Source organism: Echeneis naucrates, chromosome 6 (genome assembly GCF_900963305.1).
Source record: "Echeneis naucrates chromosome 6, fEcheNa1.1, whole genome shotgun sequence".
Taxonomy (NCBI): domain Eukaryota; kingdom Metazoa; phylum Chordata; class Actinopteri; order Carangiformes; family Echeneidae; genus Echeneis; species Echeneis naucrates.
Genome location: NC_042516.1, coordinates 13,341,783 through 13,364,123, shown reverse-complemented (window position 1 = coordinate 13,364,123; position 22,341 = coordinate 13,341,783). Strand labels below are relative to the sequence as shown.

Genomic DNA, 22,341 nt, shown 5'->3' with positions numbered 1-22,341 from the left:
CTTCATCATCCTTTTCTAATTATAGTTTATTGTGATTGATGTTTTTCTACCGCTTTGGGGTAATAAAGAAATTGTTCCTTATGAAAGGCTCCAGCACGGTTGTCATTGCATTGTTCTACCATGTAATATTAGACCGTCCTTCTTTTTACAGTTTATTAAAACAGATATGTTATAATAAATGAGGCGCTAACTCACAATATGTTGAATAGTGTGACTTCCCACATATTCAATTTACCCGTACATAAGATTTGAAAACTATCTAGTTCTTTAAGATGTCTATCAGTATTTCAGACAATTACAAGTTTACGAAATATGAAACTTAATCAGTGATGATTGGTGAATTAAGGTCAGATGTCTTCAACGTAATGGAGATGAAAACAATCAATGAAGTATTAAGTTGCGAACCCTGGAATGAAATATTTAGACTACTTTTCTAAATTTTCTCCAGATTTGACGTACAGCCACCACCAGAGGTCGACCCACTTCACCTCCCGCTGGTGCCTCGCCGAAAAGACTCACTTTCCCTTGCAGCATTGCGGCTCCCCCCTCCCATCTCGCGCCTTCCCTCTTGTTTCTCGTCGAACTGCTAGCCGTCGGTGTGTGTTGTTGTTGAAGCAATGATGGCGGCAGCGGGATGCGGATCAGCAACCGCGGCTGCCGTAGGAGGCCAAGGTGGAACCGCTACGGCCAGAGGTCGTTTCCCCGGTCGGCCTTGGTCGTCACGCAGTCGTTTGCGCTCCGAGAAGCGATGGCAACTCGGACGATCAGGCTTAGAAGCCGATGATGTGACTAACGGAGGGCCAAGGCCCGCAAACCTGGTCCTGTCGTTAAACGAAGACCAGTCTCACTTGCGCTTACTTGGGATAGAGGCGAGCCACAAGATCCTTGGCCAGGCTGGATACAGCTCTAGTGGGAGTGAAGAGGTGAGGTCCCAAACCGACTCAGGAGTTAGTATCTTTATTTCATCTTCTCACATTTTGTGTGCTCGTGAAATGTGCAAGAATGTGTGCTGTCCCCAGCAGTGTGGCTGATAAGTGCCATGGAGAAATGTCAACATCTCTTTGCTAGGCTAACGTTAACATTAGCATCGGGCTCGGTAAGCTAACAGTACATGCTAGCTAACGTTAGCACAGTGGAGCTTTCCATGACATTTAATGTACAGTCGCAACACTATAGCACTTCAACAAAGCAGCAGATCACTTTCAACCTGCATTAGCACCGTCCCTTCAGCGACTCTCATAGAGGTTAAAATATAATATATAGAGAGCAGCAGTATGGGGTGTTTTTTAAAAGCCGTTTAATGAGAACGCCAATGTGTAAACAGGCACCGCAGTTCTTCCATCTATGGCCCGCTCTTTATCGGGCCGTAGAGGGAGCTAGCTAGTCGTAGCGGACACAAAGAAGGGGAAGGCTAGTGCCGCTGTAAACTGCACAGCGGCTAAAGGCTAACTGCTCTGCTTTAATACTCTGTACAGATGCGCGTAGAGTTGTTTGGCTATCTAGTTTAAATAAGACACAATTGACTGCAACACATCTGCGTAACGTAATTGAGATGTAAACACCCGGATAAAAAAAAAAATCGATTTTGTCTAAGTAGCTCTTCTGCAGGCAGGCGAGAGATTCAATACTTTCGAGAGAAGGGGACGGCTAACTGTGAAGCTAATGTTGGCATACACGACAGGTTTAAATGGAGGTGCAGAAGTGTGCCAAAACCAGTTAGACTCATGTTGTTACAACCGAAAGCCCCTTTACACACGCGTGCCATCGTTAACGCGCTCGTTCACACCAGCAGATTTATTTGTAGGCTTTCCAGGCACCGCTGCAAACATGGGCAAGATTCAAAGTGCTCACAGTTTATGGTAATTACTGACCCGCCTTCCCCTGCAGTTTTTATCGGAGTTGTGGTGACGGATCCTTACTACCGAAGCGTGATTTATACAAGACCTCTGATCATACTATAAACATACACGCATTATGAAAAGTTAAGAGAGTTCCCCTCCAAACAGCAAATGCATATTTGATTTCTACCAATGCAGACCTTATTACTGTTTTATATATTGCATTTTAGATGAATTGCTTGTTTGAATGTGGAACAATGAGGACACATTATATTTTCTGTCATTGACATCATTATTTTAAAATCTTAAGCAAAAGCCATGTTGTGTTTTATCTGTGGTACTTTCACTATTATTATTAGAGCAACCATTTTGCTTTGATTGGTATTGTGATGCAATGTTTGGTGCGTTAAACAGTAATTATTTCTTCATAATGAATATTCAGAGGATGTACCCAATTGTACAGCAGGGTTAAAAGTCTGTGACCCCTTTTTACTAAACTAGATGCAAAAGTAATCACAGACTTTTAGACCAACTGTATCCCAGTTAACATGGTCTGTGTTCGTGATGTAATTAATGTTGTATGATCTGGAAATTAAAATGAATGCTATTTAACACGCTTATTCCAGTAAAGTAGCATCTAGGAGAAGGGGGGTTAACTTGCTTTTAAGCATCAACTAACTGGTATGTATTTTTCAAGGGGGATGACTTCAGAGGATTTGAAGCTGAGAGAAAAACCTCCAAAGGGCCTGTATGGTCCCGACAAAACCCTTCTAAAGGTAAAGAAAACATGTCAATGCATGGAATGGTGAATTTGGTATAATTTATGCAAAACCTGTTGGATTAAATATGTTGTACAGCATAAAAGAGGTTTGTTTCCTCTGATGCTTTTGCACCTAGTGCAGGATCTATGTTTTTTGCGATACTTAATGTGTCTTTGTTTTGTAGGTGATGCTGTCAACACAAAATCCAAACGACAAAGTGAGAAGGTACCTCTTAAAACCGCAGCAGTGGAGGCAGCTATTACCACATCTGATCCAGCATCAAAAGATGTAAAATCATTGGATGAAGTTCATGGATTATGTCCCGAAGCAGAACCTGTAAAGGATTGCCGGAAAAGTTTGAAAGGAAAAAACACTATGGATCGGCAGTCCACTAAAAGCGGTGCCTCATCAGCAGCGCCAAGGATTACTATAAAGTTGGTGGCCAAAAAGAAAATGAAAACTGTAAAGGAGCCTAATAAAAAATCTGTGAAGAAGTTGAAGATAAAAGGAGTTGAGGATCAGCCTAAAACCAAGGACATTCAGGGTGACGAGATTTCAAGCGCTCATGTCAAATTAAAAAATGAACCACAAGAGGATAAACATGGCACAGAAGATAAGGGAGGGGGGACTGCACCTACAAGAAGGCGCGGAAGATCTGCTTCAAAGACAACAGAGCCTGTCTGCCAGACTAGCGCCAAAGTTGTGGTCAGTGACCAAAAATCTAAAGAGAGAAAATCAGTCGATAGACTTGATGTGGTAAAGGAGAGTGTGACTGAAGAGCCAAAAACAAATGCAAAGAAGTTAAATCACAAGGAAAATGCCACAGAGCAAAGTTCTGAAGTTAATCAAGTAGTGATTCGTAGAAGCAATAGAGTCACTAACCCGCTCTCGAAAAGTGTCTCAGACAGTGTAGTTGAGCCTGAGGGCCTGAGCAAAGGTGACAACATTCTGGCAGAGTCAAAATCAGAAGTTTCTAAAACAGTTGAAGCCAAACCATTGTTGAGAGGTGAGAGACGAAGGCAAAGCAAGAGGCTGAAGAAGGATGTTACCGTGCCACAAAATGACAGTCCATCATGCACAGAGACTGACAAGTTGGCTGTACAGCCAAGTGAAAAATTGCCTCGAGAAAAAGAGGACACGGTGGTCCCAAGTTTAAAGTTGATGCGGATCAGAAACCCAAAGTACGATGCACAGGCCAGTGGGAAGAATTCGACTCGAAAGAAAAAACGGAGAAAATTTATTTGGACATTATCATTGGTTAAAGGAGTAACCCAAGCTTGTAACTCTGAAAACACTGTCAATGTAGTAGAGAAGACTGTGAGTGAAGTGGATCAGTCCACGTCTTGTGACAAGAGTTTGAATGTCATAGATAACAAATCAAAACCGGATAACTCAACCCCACAAGAGAGTAAAAGCGTGGATGATAATGATTGTTCCCAAAACAATGCTGATGTGTTATCTGAGGAAAAGTCCACTTCACAAGCAGAAGTTGAAGTGGAACACGTAACTGAAACACCTCCAACAGAAATCAATAAAACAGATTGCGGGAAAGTGGTCCCACCTCTTCAGATTAAAAAGGTCTCATCTCCTGGTAAACATAAAAGTTCAAAGCCATCCTTTTTAATTCAGCAGGTTAGTCCTGTGCCTGAAAAAAAGGAGGATGTTCTGAGAGATGCAAATGAAGTTAAAGAGGACCAGTCAGCATCTCTGGAAGCTGAAGTCACACCAGCTAGGAGGCTGAGGCGGAGGACATCAAGCCTTGACTCACCACAAATAAAGTCTGTCATTCAGAAGCCAGTGACCATGCAGAAACGGAGAGCGAGGACTAGTCCACAGGGTGAAGATACTCCGCAGACGCATGTTGAAGATTCATCTCAGGTTTCAACTGAAGATTCCAGCTCACATGTTCTTCCTGAAAACTCTTATCAGGTTTTGGCTGAGGAACCTCCACAGGTGACAAGTATAAGCTCCACTGAAGTTCCTGACAGTGATTCCTCATCAAAGGTCGCTGATGATCCCCCACAGGTGCCAGTTGAATCTTCTCCACAGAAGGAGAAAGAAATTGAAACACAGCTCGAAGAGGCCAAACTATTGCCTGTGCCTTCCAAACCTAGAAGATGTAGAAATAATAAATTAGGGAAAAAGAAGTCTCCTCTAAAGAAGACTGTTGCCTCCCCCCAAAGTGCTGTCGACACAGAAGTGGCTACAGTTGAAGCTACTAACACAGAGTCTGTACCAAAGGAGCATACTCAGCCTTTAGTAATAGAGGTAACTCAGCCAGAAACAGTAGACTGCCCCCAGTCAGAGGCAAAACAGGACACTGTCTCAGAGCAGATACAACCACCAGTAAAAGAGGAAACAGACATTCAGTTGATAGATAGTCAACAGTCTTTGGTGTCAGAAAGTCAAGCTGAAGGTGCTTCAGAAGGATTGTGCCTACAAACTAAATCTCTTAAAAAAGGAAAAAAGAGGCGGAAGAATTTAATTGGACAGCGTCAGAAACACAGGCACAGGAGCAGAGATGGGAAGTTTGCGCCACTGAATATATCGGAGAGTCAGGAAATTGTTGAAGAGGATACCATCTTATCCACCCCAGTGGCAGCTGCCAGCCCAGCCCCAGCCCCAGCTACAAGCCCGGCCCCGGCCCCAGCCCAATCACAATCCCCAACCCCGACCTCCACACTTATTGGAGTACATAAAAAGTACAAAAAGACACAGTCAGGCCTTGAGTTTTTTGAGTCTAAAAGGCCAAAAACACAATCTAAAATCATTTCGAAGCTGATAGAAATAGGTCTTGAAAAAGATGGTTTGAAGCAGGAAGAAACAGACACGTTGGTTGATGGAGGACAGGCAGACGTTATAGACACCCCACCTGGTAGATCAAAGTTTGTAAAAAACATAAAGCACTTCATTATGCCTGTTGTGAGTGCCAGATCCTCACGTGTCATCAAGACTCCTCAACGGTTTATGGATGATGTTGGAATGTCTGTATTGCCTCGAAGAAACTCTCCAAAGAAGGGTGTACAGCTGGGCCTCCAAATACGACCAGGAAAGAGGAGAGATGATGGGACAGGCAGAGCGATATCTCCTATCCTGCCAGTTGATGAGGACGACATATTGAGTGAAGCTCAACTGGATGTTGATCTGTTTTCAGCCCAGGACTTGGAGGACAACATTGATATTGCTGACAGTTTATTTTCTGAGAGAAAATGTGGCAAAAGTGAAAAGAAAAGGTCTCTTCTAAAAAACTCTACTTTCGGATGGGAATTACCAGAAGAGCCTAGGGAGGAAGTATATACACTGGACAACACTCCAGAGAACAAATGTGAGGATCTGTTTTTGTCTACACCAGTTGATAAGCCCACAGAAGTATCTACTGAGCTCCTGGATGTCCAGAAAAAGAAAAGCTTTCCTAAGTTTCATAAGCAAACGGCTCACCTCAAGATTTATCAAAGGCAAAAGAAGATTCACACAGTACTTCCCAAAAGCAGAAATACAACAGACATGGATAGCACAGCTAAACCTCCTCAGCCCCCCATTGATCTAGCAGAAGGACTTGATGATGAGGCCATGAGCATCAGCCTTAGACAAAGAGATCCAAATATAGAGAAGGACAAGTCTAAGCTCAAGATCGAAGACCTTGACACTCCTGGTGTGGTGAGAAAGGTTTCGGTGTGTGTTCGGACTATGAACTCCAAGTCCCTCGTGTTTCAGCAGAGTAAACAGGAGGATTTGGCAGGCAAGGATGTCCAACTTCACTCAGGTAAGTACAGTTTTTAAAAGCATAATATTATATAATGCTAAGTGAACAACTTTTGCTTCATTAATTATGCAACCTTGAAGGCCAGACGTCATAGTGGACCAGATATCGGCATATATTACTTTACGTTTACAGGAGAGCTACAGCCAGAGCAGAAGTCAGGCACAGGTGAAGGAGATTACCCTTTACCTGTGGAGAGGGGAGCTTCACAAAGAGCACGCCTCACTGGAGCAAACAGAAGAATGTTCAATCTCCTCAGGAAAGCCAAGGTCCAGCTCATTAAAATTGACCAGCAGAAACAGCTTAAGTCATCGGGGGTAAGGACTTGATCCACACAAGGACATTTTTATCTATTTTAAGTTAAAATTCGTCATTATTATGTCTGTTAATAAAATAAAAATAAAAAAACATGTTGAGTAGTATCGACACAGTGATTTTCTAGTTTTCTGGGGCATTCATGAAGCTTGTTTTTGTCTATAAACCCTCTAGCTGTTAACTGGCCCGAGTGGTGCCAGGTCTCGAGAACTAACTGCTAAGAGACAAAGGAGGAAGGAGAGGGCTCAGCCTGATGTTGACATTCCAGTCAAGACAGAGCCACCTCAAGGACAGGTAACCAAACAAATCAGTACTCTTATTTTCAATCCATGGATCTTGTTTCTAGCCCTGATTTAAACTTTCCAGTTTAATCTACTGTAGTCAAATTTTGCAAAAGAAATATTTCCCTGCATAGTGTATAATACTAACATTTTTCATTTGTGATTCAGTTTTGAGAAAAAATGAATTCCCTCTGTCTCTTTACATCAGTATTTGTTCTGTTTTGCTTCATCGTCCTCCCCAGCCTCAGCTCATCTCCCCGCTGTGCCAGGAGTTCCGCAGAGCAGGAGGTCCACGAATCAAGCACGTATGTCGTGCAGCATCTGTGGTGCTGGGGCAGCCTCGAGCGGTGGTTCCAGATGACATTCCCAGACTCAGCGCCTTACCTCTGCATGAAAGAAGTGGCATTTCCCCAACAGCTGTCACTAAAGGTAGATGTGACCTAAACTCAAAAATGCCTTTAAAATTTCTTGTGACATTAAAGTGATAACCGCTAATTTTAGCTTCCCACTCCTGAGAGAGAACGGAGGGGGTTTCATATTGGTCCCTGTTAAAACAAGACTTATTTGAAGACTTTTCAATCTTGTGTATAAGGAACTGGAATAATTCAATAACCAGTGCACCAGCGTTAAAGTGAATAATTTTACCGTTGTTATTTTAGTCTGCTAAATACTTTATCTGTTACAATGGTGTAATACTATTTACAAAGCAAAATTAATGAATGAGTAATTCATAAAAAATAAACAGTTAAAGAGAAAGTGTGGTGTCTACTAGTATCCAATTCTTTTATTTTTGCAGATGTTGGCTCTCCTTCAGAATCAGACAGTCCTAGCCTGTCAGATCCAAAGGTCACCAAGGTCAAGAAGCCGCCAAATTTTGTGAAAAGGAAAGGACTTGGACCTTTTGGCTACCGATCCCGGAGATGCGGAATATGCAAAGGCTGCAACCATGAGGAAGACTGTGGCAAGTGCATGAACTGCCTAGACAAGCCCAAGTTTGGTGGTCCCAATACCAAACGGCAATGTTGTGTGTAAGTTGATATATAAATACGGATTATGAGCTGTGAAGGAAGACAGCAATATGTTCAAAAGTCAGTTTAAAAAAAAAAAAAAAAGTTTATTTATTTATTTATTTTCAAAAGGTATAAGAGATGTGATCAGATTGAAGAAAGGAAAGCACGCAGGCTCAGTGGAAGAACAGCACCTAAAGGTGAGTCTTAGCTTCAGTATGGAAGCTTCTGTTGCTGGTATACTTCCATCTACTCTGTGTCAACAACATGCTCTTGCTGATTTCTTTTAAGGTGCTTCCAAACGACGGCGATCCTCTTTTAGTGGAGGTCATTCAAGTAATGATGAGGGGAATGAGGGCACTGCAGACTCACCATCTGGTCTCCTGGCCGAAGACCACAGCCCGTCAGTAAGGAAACAGCCAAAGCGAGTTGTGAAACCCCGCGTCTACTTTGACCTGGTGGACTATGACTCAGATCTAGATGACAAGGCCATTTCAAGCTCTGCCTCGCCAGCAAGGAGAAGGGGCACTGGACACCGTTTCAGTCAAGGTGAATTAAGATTCAAGAGGAGATAGAGTAGTAGCAAGTTATAGTGGGTTTGTTTGTGGAAATATAATGCTTGTGATTTGTCTTCCAGCAATTAACCATTTTTTTTCTTGTTCTCTCAAGATTTTGTATCGTTGGATGGATTCCTTGGAGACATTTCAGATGAAGAAGTCAGGCATCGAAAGTCCAGTTCACACCGCGTACCACCTGCTCGACGTAAACCTGAAAAGGTGTGTAATACTTAAAATGCTTACTTTGTGGAGATTTTGTGCTTTTGTTCTGCACTGATGCACAATAAGTGTCATCCGATCTGCAGGAAGGTGGGAAAGACCGATAAAGTGTTTCAAAGGGTTTGTTGGAGAAAGAAGAAATGTCTGCACTACCAGTTGCCCTGAATGGCAGTTTTGTTTCTTTTCTCCCCAGCCAATCCTTCTTTTTTTAATGCTGTGGGGCCTGCACTGTCTCCATAGTATAGTGGTAGTGGTTTTTGTTAATGGGATAATGCCAGAGAAAGCAGCAGCTGCAAGACCCTCACCACGAACCACATTTCGATATATTTGCACTGAAGTTTATTAATCAAAGATTATATCAACATTTAACCCACATTTAACTTGTACTCATCTTTTAGGGTCAGACACCTCAGGTTCCCATGGAGCAGACGCCCCCCAGTGTCCTGGCAGCTTTGGCCCATGGATTTGAACAGAGAGATGTTGAGTCTTCTAAACCTACTCACAAAATCAGGGTTGACTTTAAGGTAGGTCTCTTTTGTGTATTATTTATTTGTGTGTGTGTGAGGAAAAAATCACGGAGTTAGATTTCAGGGAAGGACGGATATTGAAAAGGCATAGTTGACTTTCCGTTCAGTGCCACTCATGAGAACAAAGCGGCCATTTCATTTAAGATAATTTGTGCTAAAATATTTTTATGTTATTTTATATATGACATTAGTTGTATCAATCTCAGATAACTACATCAAATGTCTTATGTTGTAATTTCTGCAAATAGATTTTTTTTTTTTTCCCCATGAGAAGTCAAGAATATTCAAATCTTTCAGGTGACCTTAACTCTTGAGTGTGACATTTAAATCTACCATGCTCACAGCCAACCCACTGCTAAATCATAACTGAGACAATACGATGTAAAAACTTCTGTATAAGTGTCTTATTATTATTTTAATGGTTGATGCTCAGCATAATTATGCAGCTACTATCAAGAGTATCCTCACATCTGTTACTATGTTGTTTTTAAGGAGGACTGTACTTTAGAGAACGTCTGGAATATGGGTGGTTTAAGTATACTTACCTCTGCACCACTCATGCCACCCTACGTCTGCTTCCTTTGTGCCAGTAAAGGGCAACATGATGTAAGTTTGCTATTATAATAACTTCAATTTTGTATACAGTTGCCCAGATTCCTACAGTTTTATTGTACATAGATGAAATATTAAAGAGGGTTTTTCTCTTTATGTGAATCGCTTTCAGATGCTATATTGCCAAGTGTGCTGTGAGCCCTTCCACCAGTTTTGCCTTGAGCCAGCAGAGCGTCCCTCTGAGGAGAACAAGGAAAACTGGTGCTGTCGTCGCTGCAAGTTCTGCCATGTGTGTGGCAGGAAAAACAAGCCCTCAAAGGTACAGACCAAGGAATTTTGTCTGTTTTGTTATTTTATTATTAGTTTGGCAGTTTAGTCAGTAAACATTACATTTTTCATGTCTCCACAGCCTTTATTGGAGTGTGAACGTTGCCAGAACTGTTACCATGCTTCCTGTCTGGGCCCCAACTACCCTAAACAAAATAAGAAGAGAAAGGCCTGGGTATGTTCTCATAACAAAGAAGTGTATGTTAACTGTTACCACGCTGGAGTAGTAAAATATTGGTTGCCAGTGCTAATATGATGATCTTTGTGCAGATTTGCATGACATGCATCAGGTGTAAAAGTTGTGGAGTCACACCAGGTAGGAGTTGGGATTCTGACTGGAACCATGACAAAGGCCTCTGTCCAGACTGTTCAACACTCTATGAACAGGGTGGGTGGACACTTTAATCTTGGCAGTACATTTATCTGATGATATAAATTATCTATCTACATTTTCAATGTGGGTTGATACCAAACATCTGTATCTATTTTCTCTCACAAGGTAACTACTGTCCAATCTGCTTTAAATGCTATGAGGACAATGACTATGACAGTCAGATGATGCAGTGTGGCACCTGTAACCACTGGGTACATGCCAAGTGTGAAGATCTAACTGGTAATTTTTACACTACGTGTATTGGGGATCTTTAAAAAGTTTGGTCTAAACATCCCCTCTTTATAAAGTGCCTTGGTGTAACTTTGTTATGATGGTTATTTGATTTGCTAAGTACTTTGAACTTTTATTCTCTGACCACACATTTGTTTCACAACCATGTTTCACTGTGGATGCAGTAGATGAAGAATTCTCCTCCCAACACTAAACTCCTCCTCCTATTCTAAAACTATTTCAGATGAGCTGTATGAGATCCTGTCCAGCCTTCCAGAGAGTGTAGTCTATTCATGTCGCCCATGCAGTGTGACCCAGCCCAGTGCCTGGAGAGAGCTGCTCTACATCGAGCTCAGGGCTGGAGTGGAGAAGGTTCTAGCTTGTTTGCTTTCCTCTACCCTCACACAGCACCTTGTGACCTGTTCACAGGTAAGACTCCACATTCAAATGTATCATGTTAAAAAAAAGGATGTTACATAGTGTATTTAAGTTAGAGTGCTTGCAAAATTTAAAGAATACATGAAATACATCAGGGTAAATACGATGTGGTTTCTGCTGCAGTGTGAAAGGTTGGTTGATCCGGACAGTGGAATAGAGGGACAGCCAGCCTGTGACCTCCGAGCTGTAGGAAAGAAATTTGACAAGGGCCTTTATACGACGTTGGTGAGTATGCAACCTGTTATTTAGTGGCTGAATACTTGAGTACCACAGTGTTAACTTGTATGAGACTTAATGGACAGTAATTTATTTATTTGAAATTGAGCTATCTTCTGAGACTTTCAGTTGTGTACTCACCCCAAAATGTTAAAACAGTTCAAAAATAATATCTGATTTATTTTTTTACTGTGGCAGTCTAAAACTGTCTATTAGGAATGCTCCTAAGAGTGAGCTATCCCTATAATGTGGTATGGGGGCACAGATATGAACCTAATATGAACCCAAATTTTTAATTTTTTTTTAACAGAAAATGTTCCATGAAGATGTGGTTCAGGTGGTGAGAAAGAGACTTGAGCAAGAAGATGATCTTCCAGAGGAGCGAAGACCGACTGCCCTGGCACGCTCTTACTACTTAAAGGTGGTGTAAACTTTTGGAACCTTACTACTTTTTCACTTAATCAGTGTTCTTTGTTTTTATGCAAAGCGATCCTTACAGTACTGAGATTACTGAAAAAATTTCCCAAATACGTGTGCAATATTTTCCCTTTTATTCATACGCCGTATGCTAATGGTGGTTTCGAAAGTGAAGTCATGTAATTGTTTTACAAATGCATGATCATTCATAGTTGACTGATGTGATTTTTCTCCTTAGCTCCTTGAGGAGGTATTTAATTGGTTCAACAGCCAAGATCCAAAGGTGTGGAACCCTTGTACCAAAGACTTGCCTATGTGAGTAATTGTTTATATGCAGAGATATTTTTTGCATACATATATGAATAACACATGGAATTATAATTTGAACACCCAGGAAGCTTTAATACTGAAGACAGTAATACATAATAGTTATGTAATTAGCCAATGACATACCTTCTTGTATACATTCAGTATGTGTGTTCATTTATTTTTCTCTCACATGGAATAAATATTTATCAGATTTTTGACTCAATCATTCTTTCTTTAATAGGGGAATGTTGTCCCATGCTGTTCATCCTCCAACAACAGAGCATGTTTACGCTCAGTGGCAGGAGAGGGAGAGGGAGGACCTCTTGTCCAGGGCCCCACTAGGGCTTGTGCAGGAGGACAACGAACAGAGCTTAGATGTAAAGGAAGAGGAGGCAGTTTCTCCAATGTCTGGGGACCCAATGAGCCAGAACCACTTTAAAGGTAGCAGGGCTGTCAGGCTCAAATTTAAAGGTAATGCTATCAAGAGGATAGATGTTCATCAAATCGGTCACCACTTTTTAAAAATTTTTTAATTCTTGCAAAATATTTGGGCCTTCAACTTCTTCCTTTTGCACATTTATACAGGGAAAAGGGGACGGCTTTCAAAAGCTGATCTAGACACTGGATGGTCTAAAGATGATGAGAGACAGTGTTCTTTGTGTCAGAAATACGGAGACCTCAAACCTAATGTAAGTGATTTGGTAATATGAAAATGATCGATATATAATAAAACTGCTTTTAGATACCAGATGTACATTTTTGATATGTGGGTTCACATGTTTTGTTTTTTTTTCGGTCTTGTGCCATAGGAGGCAGGGAGGCTGCTCTACTTGGGGCAGAATGAGTGGGCACACGTCAACTGTTGCCTGTGGTCAGCTGAGGTGTTTGAAGAGGACAATGGCTCTCTGTTACATGTCCACAGTGCTGTCACAAGGGGGCGCCTCATGGTTGGTTCCTAGTCTATGAAGATATTTACCTTTAGTTTAATCATATGGATTTATTTCCAATGTATAAGAAATCTGAATTTGATTACTTTCAGACTTGATATTTTAGATTGATGCTGTTACCAAATAAGTCTAACATGCTGCCATTCTCCTCTTATCAACCCAACCCCATCTCAGCGATGTGAGCGCTGCAACCAGACAGGTGCAACAGTGGGCTGCTGCCTGACATCTTGTCAAAGCAACTATCACTTCATGTGCGCCCGCTCCCGTCACTGTGTGTTCCAGGATGATAAGAAGGTCTACTGCTACAAGCACAGACATCTCATCAGTGGCAGGGTAAATTTTGAGTGTCCAACTCTTCTCTTAATGTGTTTTGTTACACTATAAAAATTTGAAGTTTTGAGTTTTTTATTTATGACTTGTCCTTTGTTTCAAGATGATAACCGGTCAAGAATTTGAGGTAAACCGCAGGGTGTATGTGGACTTTGAGGGAATTAGCCTCCGTAGAAAGTTCTTGACAGGACTGGAACCAGAATTGATCAATGTGATGATTGGTAAGTGTCTTTCTTTTATTTCATGACCTCTTTTATTCCAAGCATTTACCTCAATAGACTTAATGCTATATTAATATTTGGTATAATTGTTTGCCTCTCGAAAGGTTCCTTACTGATAGAGAAGCTAGGCATTCTGACAGAACTTTCTGATAGCAAAGGAAAGCTGTGTCCTGTGGGATTTCAGTAAGTTAAATTTTGCACTTCTTGAAATATAAATGTGTGCTTGAAGCATGAAATTAAAAACTTTTTTTTCCTCCTTCTTTCCTAAGGTGTTCTCGTTGGTACTGGAGTACTATTAATCCACTGCGCCGGTGCAAATACACATGTACAGTCCGGGAGGTTCGGCCCATTGTTCCTGAGAAACCTGTTGAGGAGATGCCCGACCAAGGAGACAATCACACCATCGCTCACAGCCCCTGTCCACTGCCTGGTGTGTTTTTCTCACTGAAAAATTACCACAGTACCCCAGGAAAGTGATTAATGTTGGTATAAGCTGATTAATAATCGTAATATTAATTTGTTCATATAAATCTTCAGAGTCTGAAGCCCAAGAAACTGATATAGCAGAATCCCAACAACCAACAGAGGACAGCTTTGTCCACGGACCTCCCCCCAAATCAGATCACGGTGCAAGGCCAAAGATCCCCAGTTATCCCCAAACTAGAAGACCAGCTGGAGGAATGTCCCGACCTCTGCCATCCCCAGGTAAATGATATACTAACTGTTTTTGTGGAAGATTATTCATCGAGCAATAATCAGTCTCATGCTTTGATGATTTCTGTTTTCTATTTAGGATTAGTCCAGTCAAAACCCCACCACATATTGACCATAAGTGATCTGGAGGAGACCCGAAGGGCTCGTCGTCACAGCCCGCACTCACAGACAGCAGGCCTCCGCAGTCACTTGTCACCCCCTCCTCTCAGCCCGTTGACTGGGCCAATCACCCTTCGTGCTGGAAAATCTTCTCTTCCCACTTCCCCTCTGTTTCCACTTGGTCCAGATAATCTGATGAACTCTCCATCATCGCGCCCTGTTGGAGGTAGAAGTGCTTCCTCAGTCCGATGTCCTGGAAATACAATGGCCCATTGTACCTCCACCTTTTTTCCTCAGTCTTCCTGGCAGGACAGTGCAGGAACTTTTCCTTCTTCAAATTTGTTGTTCTCCTCATCAGTGCATTTACCCAGAAGTCGATTATCATTTGATCTGAGTCAGTCAGACTCAGTTGAGGTGCCGCACAACTTCTTAGCATCACCAGAACCTGAAGATGTGTCTCCAACAAATGGTACATCACCCCAGGGAGACTTGGATCAGCAGAAGGATGAAGAGGAATTTCCATACAGTTCATTCCACAAGGATCCCAGCGTGAGTCTGGGCCAAGAGATGAGGACAGAGCTGGAGATTGAAGAGACACTCTTGAATGAAGGTGTAGCAATGAACTGTGGTGGACAGATAGTAGTTGAAGGAGATGATCAAGAGGAATTTTGGGGAAGAGCCCAAGACGTGCACAAGAGAAAGACCCTTGTTGCCAATTTGCCACGGTCTGCAGCCTCAGCCAGGGATGACTTGGGAAACACGTCCTCGGATGATGATATGGAGCACTATTTTGATTTCTCACGGACAATAGTCAGTCGTCCCGGGTCAAAAGATCTGTCCAAGTCTCCCTCCTCCCCTTCCTCACGGCCTATGGCTCAGCTGGATGGTGTTGATGATGGTACAGAGAGTGATGCAAGCATAGCGACCAATGATGAAAGCCTTCAAAAAGCTGAGGGTTCTGCTCAAGCACGGATACAAGCCAAAAAACTAAATAATAAAGATGTCCAGGAATCAGAAAATACAAATGACACAGAGGACACTAAGAGTCTCTTCCCCAATGCTTCATCCAATGATAAGCACACAGATTCTCCATCAGTTACTATTTCAGTTATCAGCAAAAGTCCAACTGACAACTCACCTCAAGATACACTGAAATCCTCTAATGCTTGTCAGTCAAATGACAACATTAGATTTGTTTCTCCACAAACCTCTGACACTCCTTTAGTAAATCAGGTGACTGTGCTTCCGATTCCTGTTCAGGATGCTCTGCCTAACTTACTCACAAAGGTGCCTGAGACCTCATATTCTGAGGGGTTATTCCAGGGTTCCAGTTTAGGGTTTGCCCCTGAAACACCACTTGTTCTTGAGACTTGTGATACTAGTCCCCATTTGACCGAAATGGTTCCTTTGCTAGAGGAAACACCACTGGAGACCCAACCGTCTGAAGCTTACAAACCCGTGAATTCAGAGTCTGGCAGCAGCCATTATGTAACATCAACTGAGGGGTCTACTGTGTTAATGAACCACTTTACAGGCAATACAATGGAACCCTCACTAGCAGATAGTGCTGAGACAGGGAGTCAGGGTGCCTTGCTGGATCTTCTACAGCCCTCCCCTTTAATATCTGCAGATACTCAAAACCCATCCCAAAGCCTTGTAGACTCCCTGCAGATGTACTCCTGCTTACCAGGTTTGAGTCAGCCTCCTCTAACAAGCATTACACTTCAGCCAGTAACACAAGAGTCAGCAACCTTCCCATCCATGGAGCATCTGTCTACTAAGCTAACAACCCTCAATCCTGTTGGAGATGTGACACAAACCCTGCAAAATGTTGCCCCTCAAAATGATCCAGTGCTATCAACCACATCAGGCACCTGTGCTCTGGCAGGAACTTGTGAAACTCTCACTTCACCTATCTACTCCACACAAACACAGCCACTGGTTTCTGCAGCTGTCACCATTGTTTCCTCCTCCACATCAATACCATCGCTTTCTGGACTTTCAGCACAGTGTTCCACAGCTCCTACAGCAGTTCACACCACTTCAACCCCTGTGATCCTAAATGGCTACAGCTCTTCGTCAGTGCAGAAAGAAGCGACATCTGGTCACACAATCTCCATTAACTTTTCTACTCCCAGGCCATCTTTAGAACCCCAACAGCCAATTTTACCGCAGGCATTACCTGGTCATGCCATTCTTACTGTGAAAGAGGTAGGGGGTCCTAACGTGGACCCTACACCGCATGTCCTGCTGGTGAACCGCCTTGGACAGATTTTTGTAAAGAATCCAGAAAGCAACACTTTCCAGCTTCCCACTCCCAACTCTCCCTCCTATAACTGTGTCACTCAGATTGCAAGCCTTTTGCAAAGCAATGCACTGTCAGCCACACTAGCAGCAGCAGGTAACATGACTGCACCATCCCCCGGAGCTAACGTGGCTGCAACAGCTGTTCCTCCATCACTTACACCTGCAGTTCAAAATCCAACCACAATTACGCAGCTGCTGACTCAGAATAGCAATGGTGCAGTGGCATCCGGTAATGTTAAGAAGCCAAGGAAGCATGCAAAAACATCAAAAGATGAATCTGCCCCAGAATTGAATAAACCAAAGAAGAAAAAGGAGTCTGCTACATCCAAAAAATCCAAGTCATCGAAGTCCTCAGGCCAGGCTGCTCCATCAACTAAGAATCTTACCATGACTCCTGCTGAAAGTGCTCAAGCAATTATCAATCAGGCAATGGCAAGTAACTACACCCCCAAATGGAGTGGACTTCGAACAATGAGCCCTTCATCACTCGTTTTACCGCCGGGCCTATTAATTGAGCCAGAGCGCCCAGCGTCACCCCAATCTCCACCACCAACACCAGCTCCAGCTCCAGCTCCACCTCCAGCACCCCGTCCTCGCACCCATGTCCGCATGAAGAGAGTGTCTTCACTTTCAGATCGTATTGTCACAAAGAAGTCTAAAGTTGACTTTCTGCAGCCAGAACCCATCAGTGAAAATGAGGAGCAGCGCAGACCGGCTTTCCAAAACATCTCCAGCAGAGCTTCAGGAGTCCGCATCAAGACGCCAACTGTGAAAGAAGTCCTGAACCTGGATGAGCTAAAGGAAGAGAATATAAGTGATTCTGATAGCACAGGGTAAGACTTATTCACCATAAAAAGAGATGTAACTAATCATTTTATTCACATAAAATCTAAAAGATTGGGTTTAACAGGTAACTTATTGTTGTGTACAGAATATTAGATGTAACCTGCTTTTTATAGGTGATGCAAGCAAAACAGCAGCGCATTCTGAATTTAATTATAGTGAGTTGCACCACAAGTGTCTTATGTTTCCATTGTGGGATCTGGAAACTGTATAGTATCTAGTATAACATCTGACATTTAGCTTTATGGAAAGAAAATGCATTCAAATACATTTAGTGTCATCAGTTTGACACTGAATACATTTTGTGTTCCAGAAAGCTAAATGTTAGATAAGATAGGAAATCAATGTTTCCCTTTGCCATGGCAAGATGCCATATATTTTAAATATAAAATATAATCTATTTAATTGCTTAGTAAATTTCCCCTCATTATGAGTCTTCACTGCATGCTGCTAACAACTTGTTATATTAGATGCAACAAAAGATATCCTAAAGACTTAATAAATCCACTTTAAACCAAAGATGGACAGACATTGACCCCAAATGTCTGGACGTCAGGCCAAACTTCATGCAATTTTAATTCAGTGTTGGAACAGGATGCTAGCAGTGGCTGATGACAGGGAAATTAATTATAGTACTAGAGGTGTCACAAGTACACTGAATGTGATTGTAGGAATATAAGAAATGTGTCTATGTCTGTTGTTTTTGAAAAATATACTTTTATCTTTCTCAGTTCTGAGCCTTGGGATTACATGTCTCGAGGTGAACAAGGCAAACCATTGGGAACCTGGGAACCAGTTGGACATAGCACCCTGACTGACTGGAAGAAATACTCTGGTAATCTTGAGTTTAGATGCTTCATTGAATGATCTCTGTGAACTGGGAAAAAAATGTGCCATATATGATATTCTAACTTAATGTGTTGCTGTGTTCATTGACTTTGCAGAAAATGTTGCAGCAACATTTAAGAATTGTAATAGGAATGTAAATGATATGAACATAGTAGTAATAGTATGAGGGTGAAAGTGTAAACTGTTTCGTTAGGTGCTGCGTCCCCCTCAGATGATGAGTCACAACCCTCTGAAGAAGATGAAGAATGTTCAACCAACAGAGACCAGCCACACTTAAGATTTGAGATAACCAGTGATGATGGTTTCAGTGTGGAGGCAGACAGTATTGAGGGTAAGGCTACATTTCAAAACTTTACATGTGAGAAATTTCCTCAAAACTCCAAAAAATCAACAAAAAATATTAACAGTAGTTTCGTGACATAGTATTTGTCGTTAACCTAACCCTAACCCATTTATGTCAACTGCATACATATAACATGCCTATTCTTAACTCCCTTTCAGTGGCTTGGAAAGCAGTGATAGACGGGGTGCAGGAGGCACGAGCAATCGAGAGGCTGAGACCGCTTACCTTTCAGAGACTTACTGGTGCCCGGATGCTGGGTCTGGTTCATGACGCAGTTGTGTTCTTGCTGGAGCAACTTCAAGGAGCTCACCGTTGTCAGCGCCATGCCTTCCGTTTTTTCAAACTCTTCAGCCAAGAGGACGACTTGCCTGTCAATCCAAGTGGATGTGCCAGATCAGAGCTCTATCTGAGGCATGTCTGTTGTTATTATTGTCAAAGCAGATTGCACTGCTGTAATGACAGCACAGATATAAAATCAAAACAATAGGGATGGAAACAAAAAACAGTTTGATCAATTTTAATTCTCTGGTCAATTCTATTCTTTAGTCCATTAATTGAACTAAGGTTTGGGTACATTGGAGTATTAACTAGTATCGACTTTTTAATTTCTTTATTGATATATATCTAGACCTGATGTTACTTTCTTTTTTCTCTTAACAGGAAATCCACATTTGATATCTTTAACTTCCTGGCTTCTCAGCATAGGCAGCTTCCTGACATTGGGCCTTATGATGATGAAGAAGATGAGGTTCTTTTGAAGTCCACAAGGTCAGACTTCATTTGTAGATTTTTTTTCTTAAAATCTCTTCTTTTTTGTTTTTAGTAATTCTGTATTTAATCATGATATGAAAACCCGCTCTCTGAGAAAAAAAAAAAAAGTAAGAAGGCTGTACACACAATATGTTTTTAAAAATGGCCAAATTACATTTTTCAGTTTGATGATGCCAGCTGTTTATATTTTTTAGACGTGCCACAAGTTTGGAGTTGCCAATGGCTATGCGCTTTAGACATCTGGAACGAACATCAAAGGAAGCTGTTGGCGTCTACAGGTCAGAAATGCATTTTATGTGGACCAATTCAACTGTAAAAATTGACATTTGTTATTTTTTTACACAAATGAAGAACGTTTCAAAGTAGTCAGTTAAAAATGTCCTGTTTACAGGAAGTCTGGTTACAATAGATCCTCAGCAAGGAGATGTGAATCTAGGGGAGGGGAAAGCTGCACACTGACTTCTTTGGATTTAAATTCTATGCCTGTTTTTACACATTTTGTCATGATAAAAGCTAGCACTTTGCTAAAGAAACAAAATCCAATCCATTTGCATTCCATTTATAAGATCATCCGAAACAGCTTGGAGCAAGTTAACATCCTTTAAGCCAAAATTTTATAATACATTCACATGATTAAAATAAAACAGACGTGTAAAAAATAATAATACAAAGAAAAACGAAAAAGTGCATCCTGATCAGAATACATTTAGTATGCATAAATTAAGGAGCAGCTGTCAGTTGTTAAACCCACAATGTTTTTGTTTTTGAAATGATATAAATTCCTTCAGCCAGTGTTATTGTAGTTAAAGGGCAGCATTTTCATTATGTCAAGAGTGAGATGAACCAGCGTCCAACTAAGTTCACTTAACTGTGCTGCTCCATTCATCAAAAGTACACATATAAAGTTAAGTGCAACTACATAACATTCAGGAGATTTAAGCCAGGTGACAGTTGCTGTCACATGGCTTAAGTCTTGTCATAATTACTGAACAAATGTTATTTCGTCATTCTTATATGCTTTCAAAATGAAAACTACAGCTGGAGCAAACTGCCAAAGCAGTGAGGCGTCTGGTGTCTCTTCAATAACAACAGATTATTCTGGCCACAAAGGACAGCTTTTGTCCAGATGTTCAATGCTTGAGTAAGATTCACAGGAAATAAAAGCAAAACTAAGCTGCACAACAGCTGTGGCACAAGACTACAGCAGTGGGAGCACCCTTTTAAAAAGTTAGTGTAAACAACAAGCTAGCAAATGACTGGACTGCTTTTAGTCACAGCCTTGTTTTCTGTATGCTGTATTACTGCATCAAGGGTACAACACACAAAGGCTACACTTCTGCCAATCATTTCTAATTAAAAGTGGCAAAAAACCCTGTATTTATTTGTGTGCTTCAGTATGGGTAATGTAATCTTTCCCATGATAGTTCAGATCTGCTAGTTTTTGTAACCTGTGTGTCTGCTTTAGATCTGCTATCCATGGCCGTGGTCTGTTCTGCAAGAGAAACATTGAAGCAGGCGAGATGGTTATCGAGTATGCAGGCATTGTCATCCGCTCAGTGCTTACTGACAAAAGGGAGAAGTACTATGATGGCAAGGTTGGTCTACTTTTTCTATTATCCAATGTATTCCACTGCAGTTCATTTATCCAATTTGTTTTCCCATTGGGAGCATATAAATAATGTTGTTTTTGTTTTGTCTTTGCAGGGTATTGGCTGCTACATGTTCCGAATTGATGACTTTGATGTAGTGGATGCAACCATGCATGGCAACGCAGCGAGATTCATCAACCACTCCTGTGAACCGAACTGCTACTCACGAGTGATCAACGTGGAAGGCCGGAAGCATATTGTCATCTTTGCTCTAAGGAAGATCTACAGGGGAGAGGAGCTCACCTATGACTACAAGTTCCCTATTGAAGATGCCAGCAACAAACTCAACTGCAACTGCGGGGCTCGACGATGCCGACGCTTCCTCAACTGAGATTTTCCCTTCTATGCGAAGGGCAGGATCCTGTTTACTAGTAAGCCTTAAAGTAAGGTGGCACTGGATTGGGCTTGGGGAGGAGGAGGCCAAGTCCACACAGCAAGGGAATTAGCCACTATGAGACCAGTCAGTAAAATTGGTTAGAAATGATGTTTTATGGATTGGACAGTAAGAGTAAGAGAACCTGCACAGAAAATTATTTAACTTTTGAGAGGTTTGTGTTCACAAGGTCCATCTGCCTGTGAGGAGTTCATTTGTACAACTGGCACAGCAAAGTCACCCTAGCAGTCAATATTGTAGAGGCCGGAAAACAGGATATTTGTATGAGGAAATATATCAGCAGCTCCCGGATCTAATGCCATCACCACCAACAGAATTTCTTTATTACACACGCCAAGCCTTATCTGTTTGAATCATTACTGAAAAACCTATAGCTAGCATTTGGGGATTCCTTATTCATTTTAGTCTTTTTTTTTTTTTTTTTTTTTTTTTTTTTGAGGAGGGGGTGGCCGTTTTATTGTACACGTTATCAGGAATGCTCCACTTTTCATTGATGGGAACATCAATAGCCTCATCTGCGCAGTGGCGAAGTCAGTTCTTGAGCCATACATTCACCCAAACCTTTAATTGTATGTTCTATCTAAGGGTTAGCTCTTGTCATGTTGTTAATAATCTTTCCGTTCCCCCCCCCCCCCACACAATTAACAGTACAACCATGGTGCTAAGCTTCAGCGTTTTTAATTGGACTAAGATGTCTTGTGAATCAGGAATTGTTCAGCTGTTCATTCACTCTGCTGAGATCATGT

General features: G+C 41.7%; 1 protein-coding gene across 2 annotated transcripts; it reads left to right on the top strand.

Annotated features, from left to right (window-relative positions):
- Nucleotides 1–595: 595 nt before the first annotated feature.
- kmt2bb (lysine (K)-specific methyltransferase 2Bb) lies at nt 596–22,016 on the top strand. Of its 2 annotated transcripts, none has more exons than XM_029503839.1 (36): nt 596–923; nt 2,536–2,614; nt 2,784–6,362; nt 6,495–6,676; nt 6,849–6,968; nt 7,198–7,384; nt 7,752–7,983; nt 8,095–8,162; nt 8,254–8,511; nt 8,632–8,738; nt 9,137–9,262; nt 9,758–9,871; nt 9,990–10,136; nt 10,227–10,319; nt 10,415–10,532; nt 10,644–10,757; nt 10,993–11,177; nt 11,310–11,411; nt 11,713–11,823; nt 12,058–12,134; nt 12,370–12,599; nt 12,714–12,817; nt 12,938–13,075; nt 13,250–13,408; nt 13,509–13,626; nt 13,731–13,809; nt 13,896–14,056; nt 14,164–14,331; nt 14,420–17,579; nt 18,321–18,424; nt 18,632–18,769; nt 18,940–19,192; nt 19,442–19,549; nt 19,747–19,830; nt 21,018–21,147; nt 21,257–22,016. In XM_029503839.1, exons 1-36 carry the CDS (start codon nt 618–620, stop codon nt 21,530–21,532), a joined length of 11,715 nt encoding a protein of 3,904 aa, XP_029359699.1. In that variant the 5' UTR covers nt 596–617; the 3' UTR covers nt 21,533–22,016. The 2 variants fall into 2 exon arrangements, with proteins under 2 accessions (XP_029359699.1, XP_029359698.1); XM_029503838.1 differs by having other exon boundaries at nt 596–947.
- The last annotated feature ends 325 nt before the right edge of the window (nt 22,017–22,341 follow it).

Coding starts and splice junctions, on each gene's coding strand:
- kmt2bb (XM_029503838.1), top strand. CDS start 618: ATGATGGCGGCAGCGGGATGCGGATCAGCAACCGCGGCTGCCGTAGGA. Junction 19,550..19,746: donor GTTCTTTTGAAGTCCACAAG/GTCAGACTTCAT, acceptor TATATTTTTTAG/ACGTGCCACAAGTTTGGAGT. Junction 19,831..21,017: donor GAAGCTGTTGGCGTCTACAG/GTCAGAAATGCA, acceptor TGTCTGCTTTAG/ATCTGCTATCCATGGCCGTG.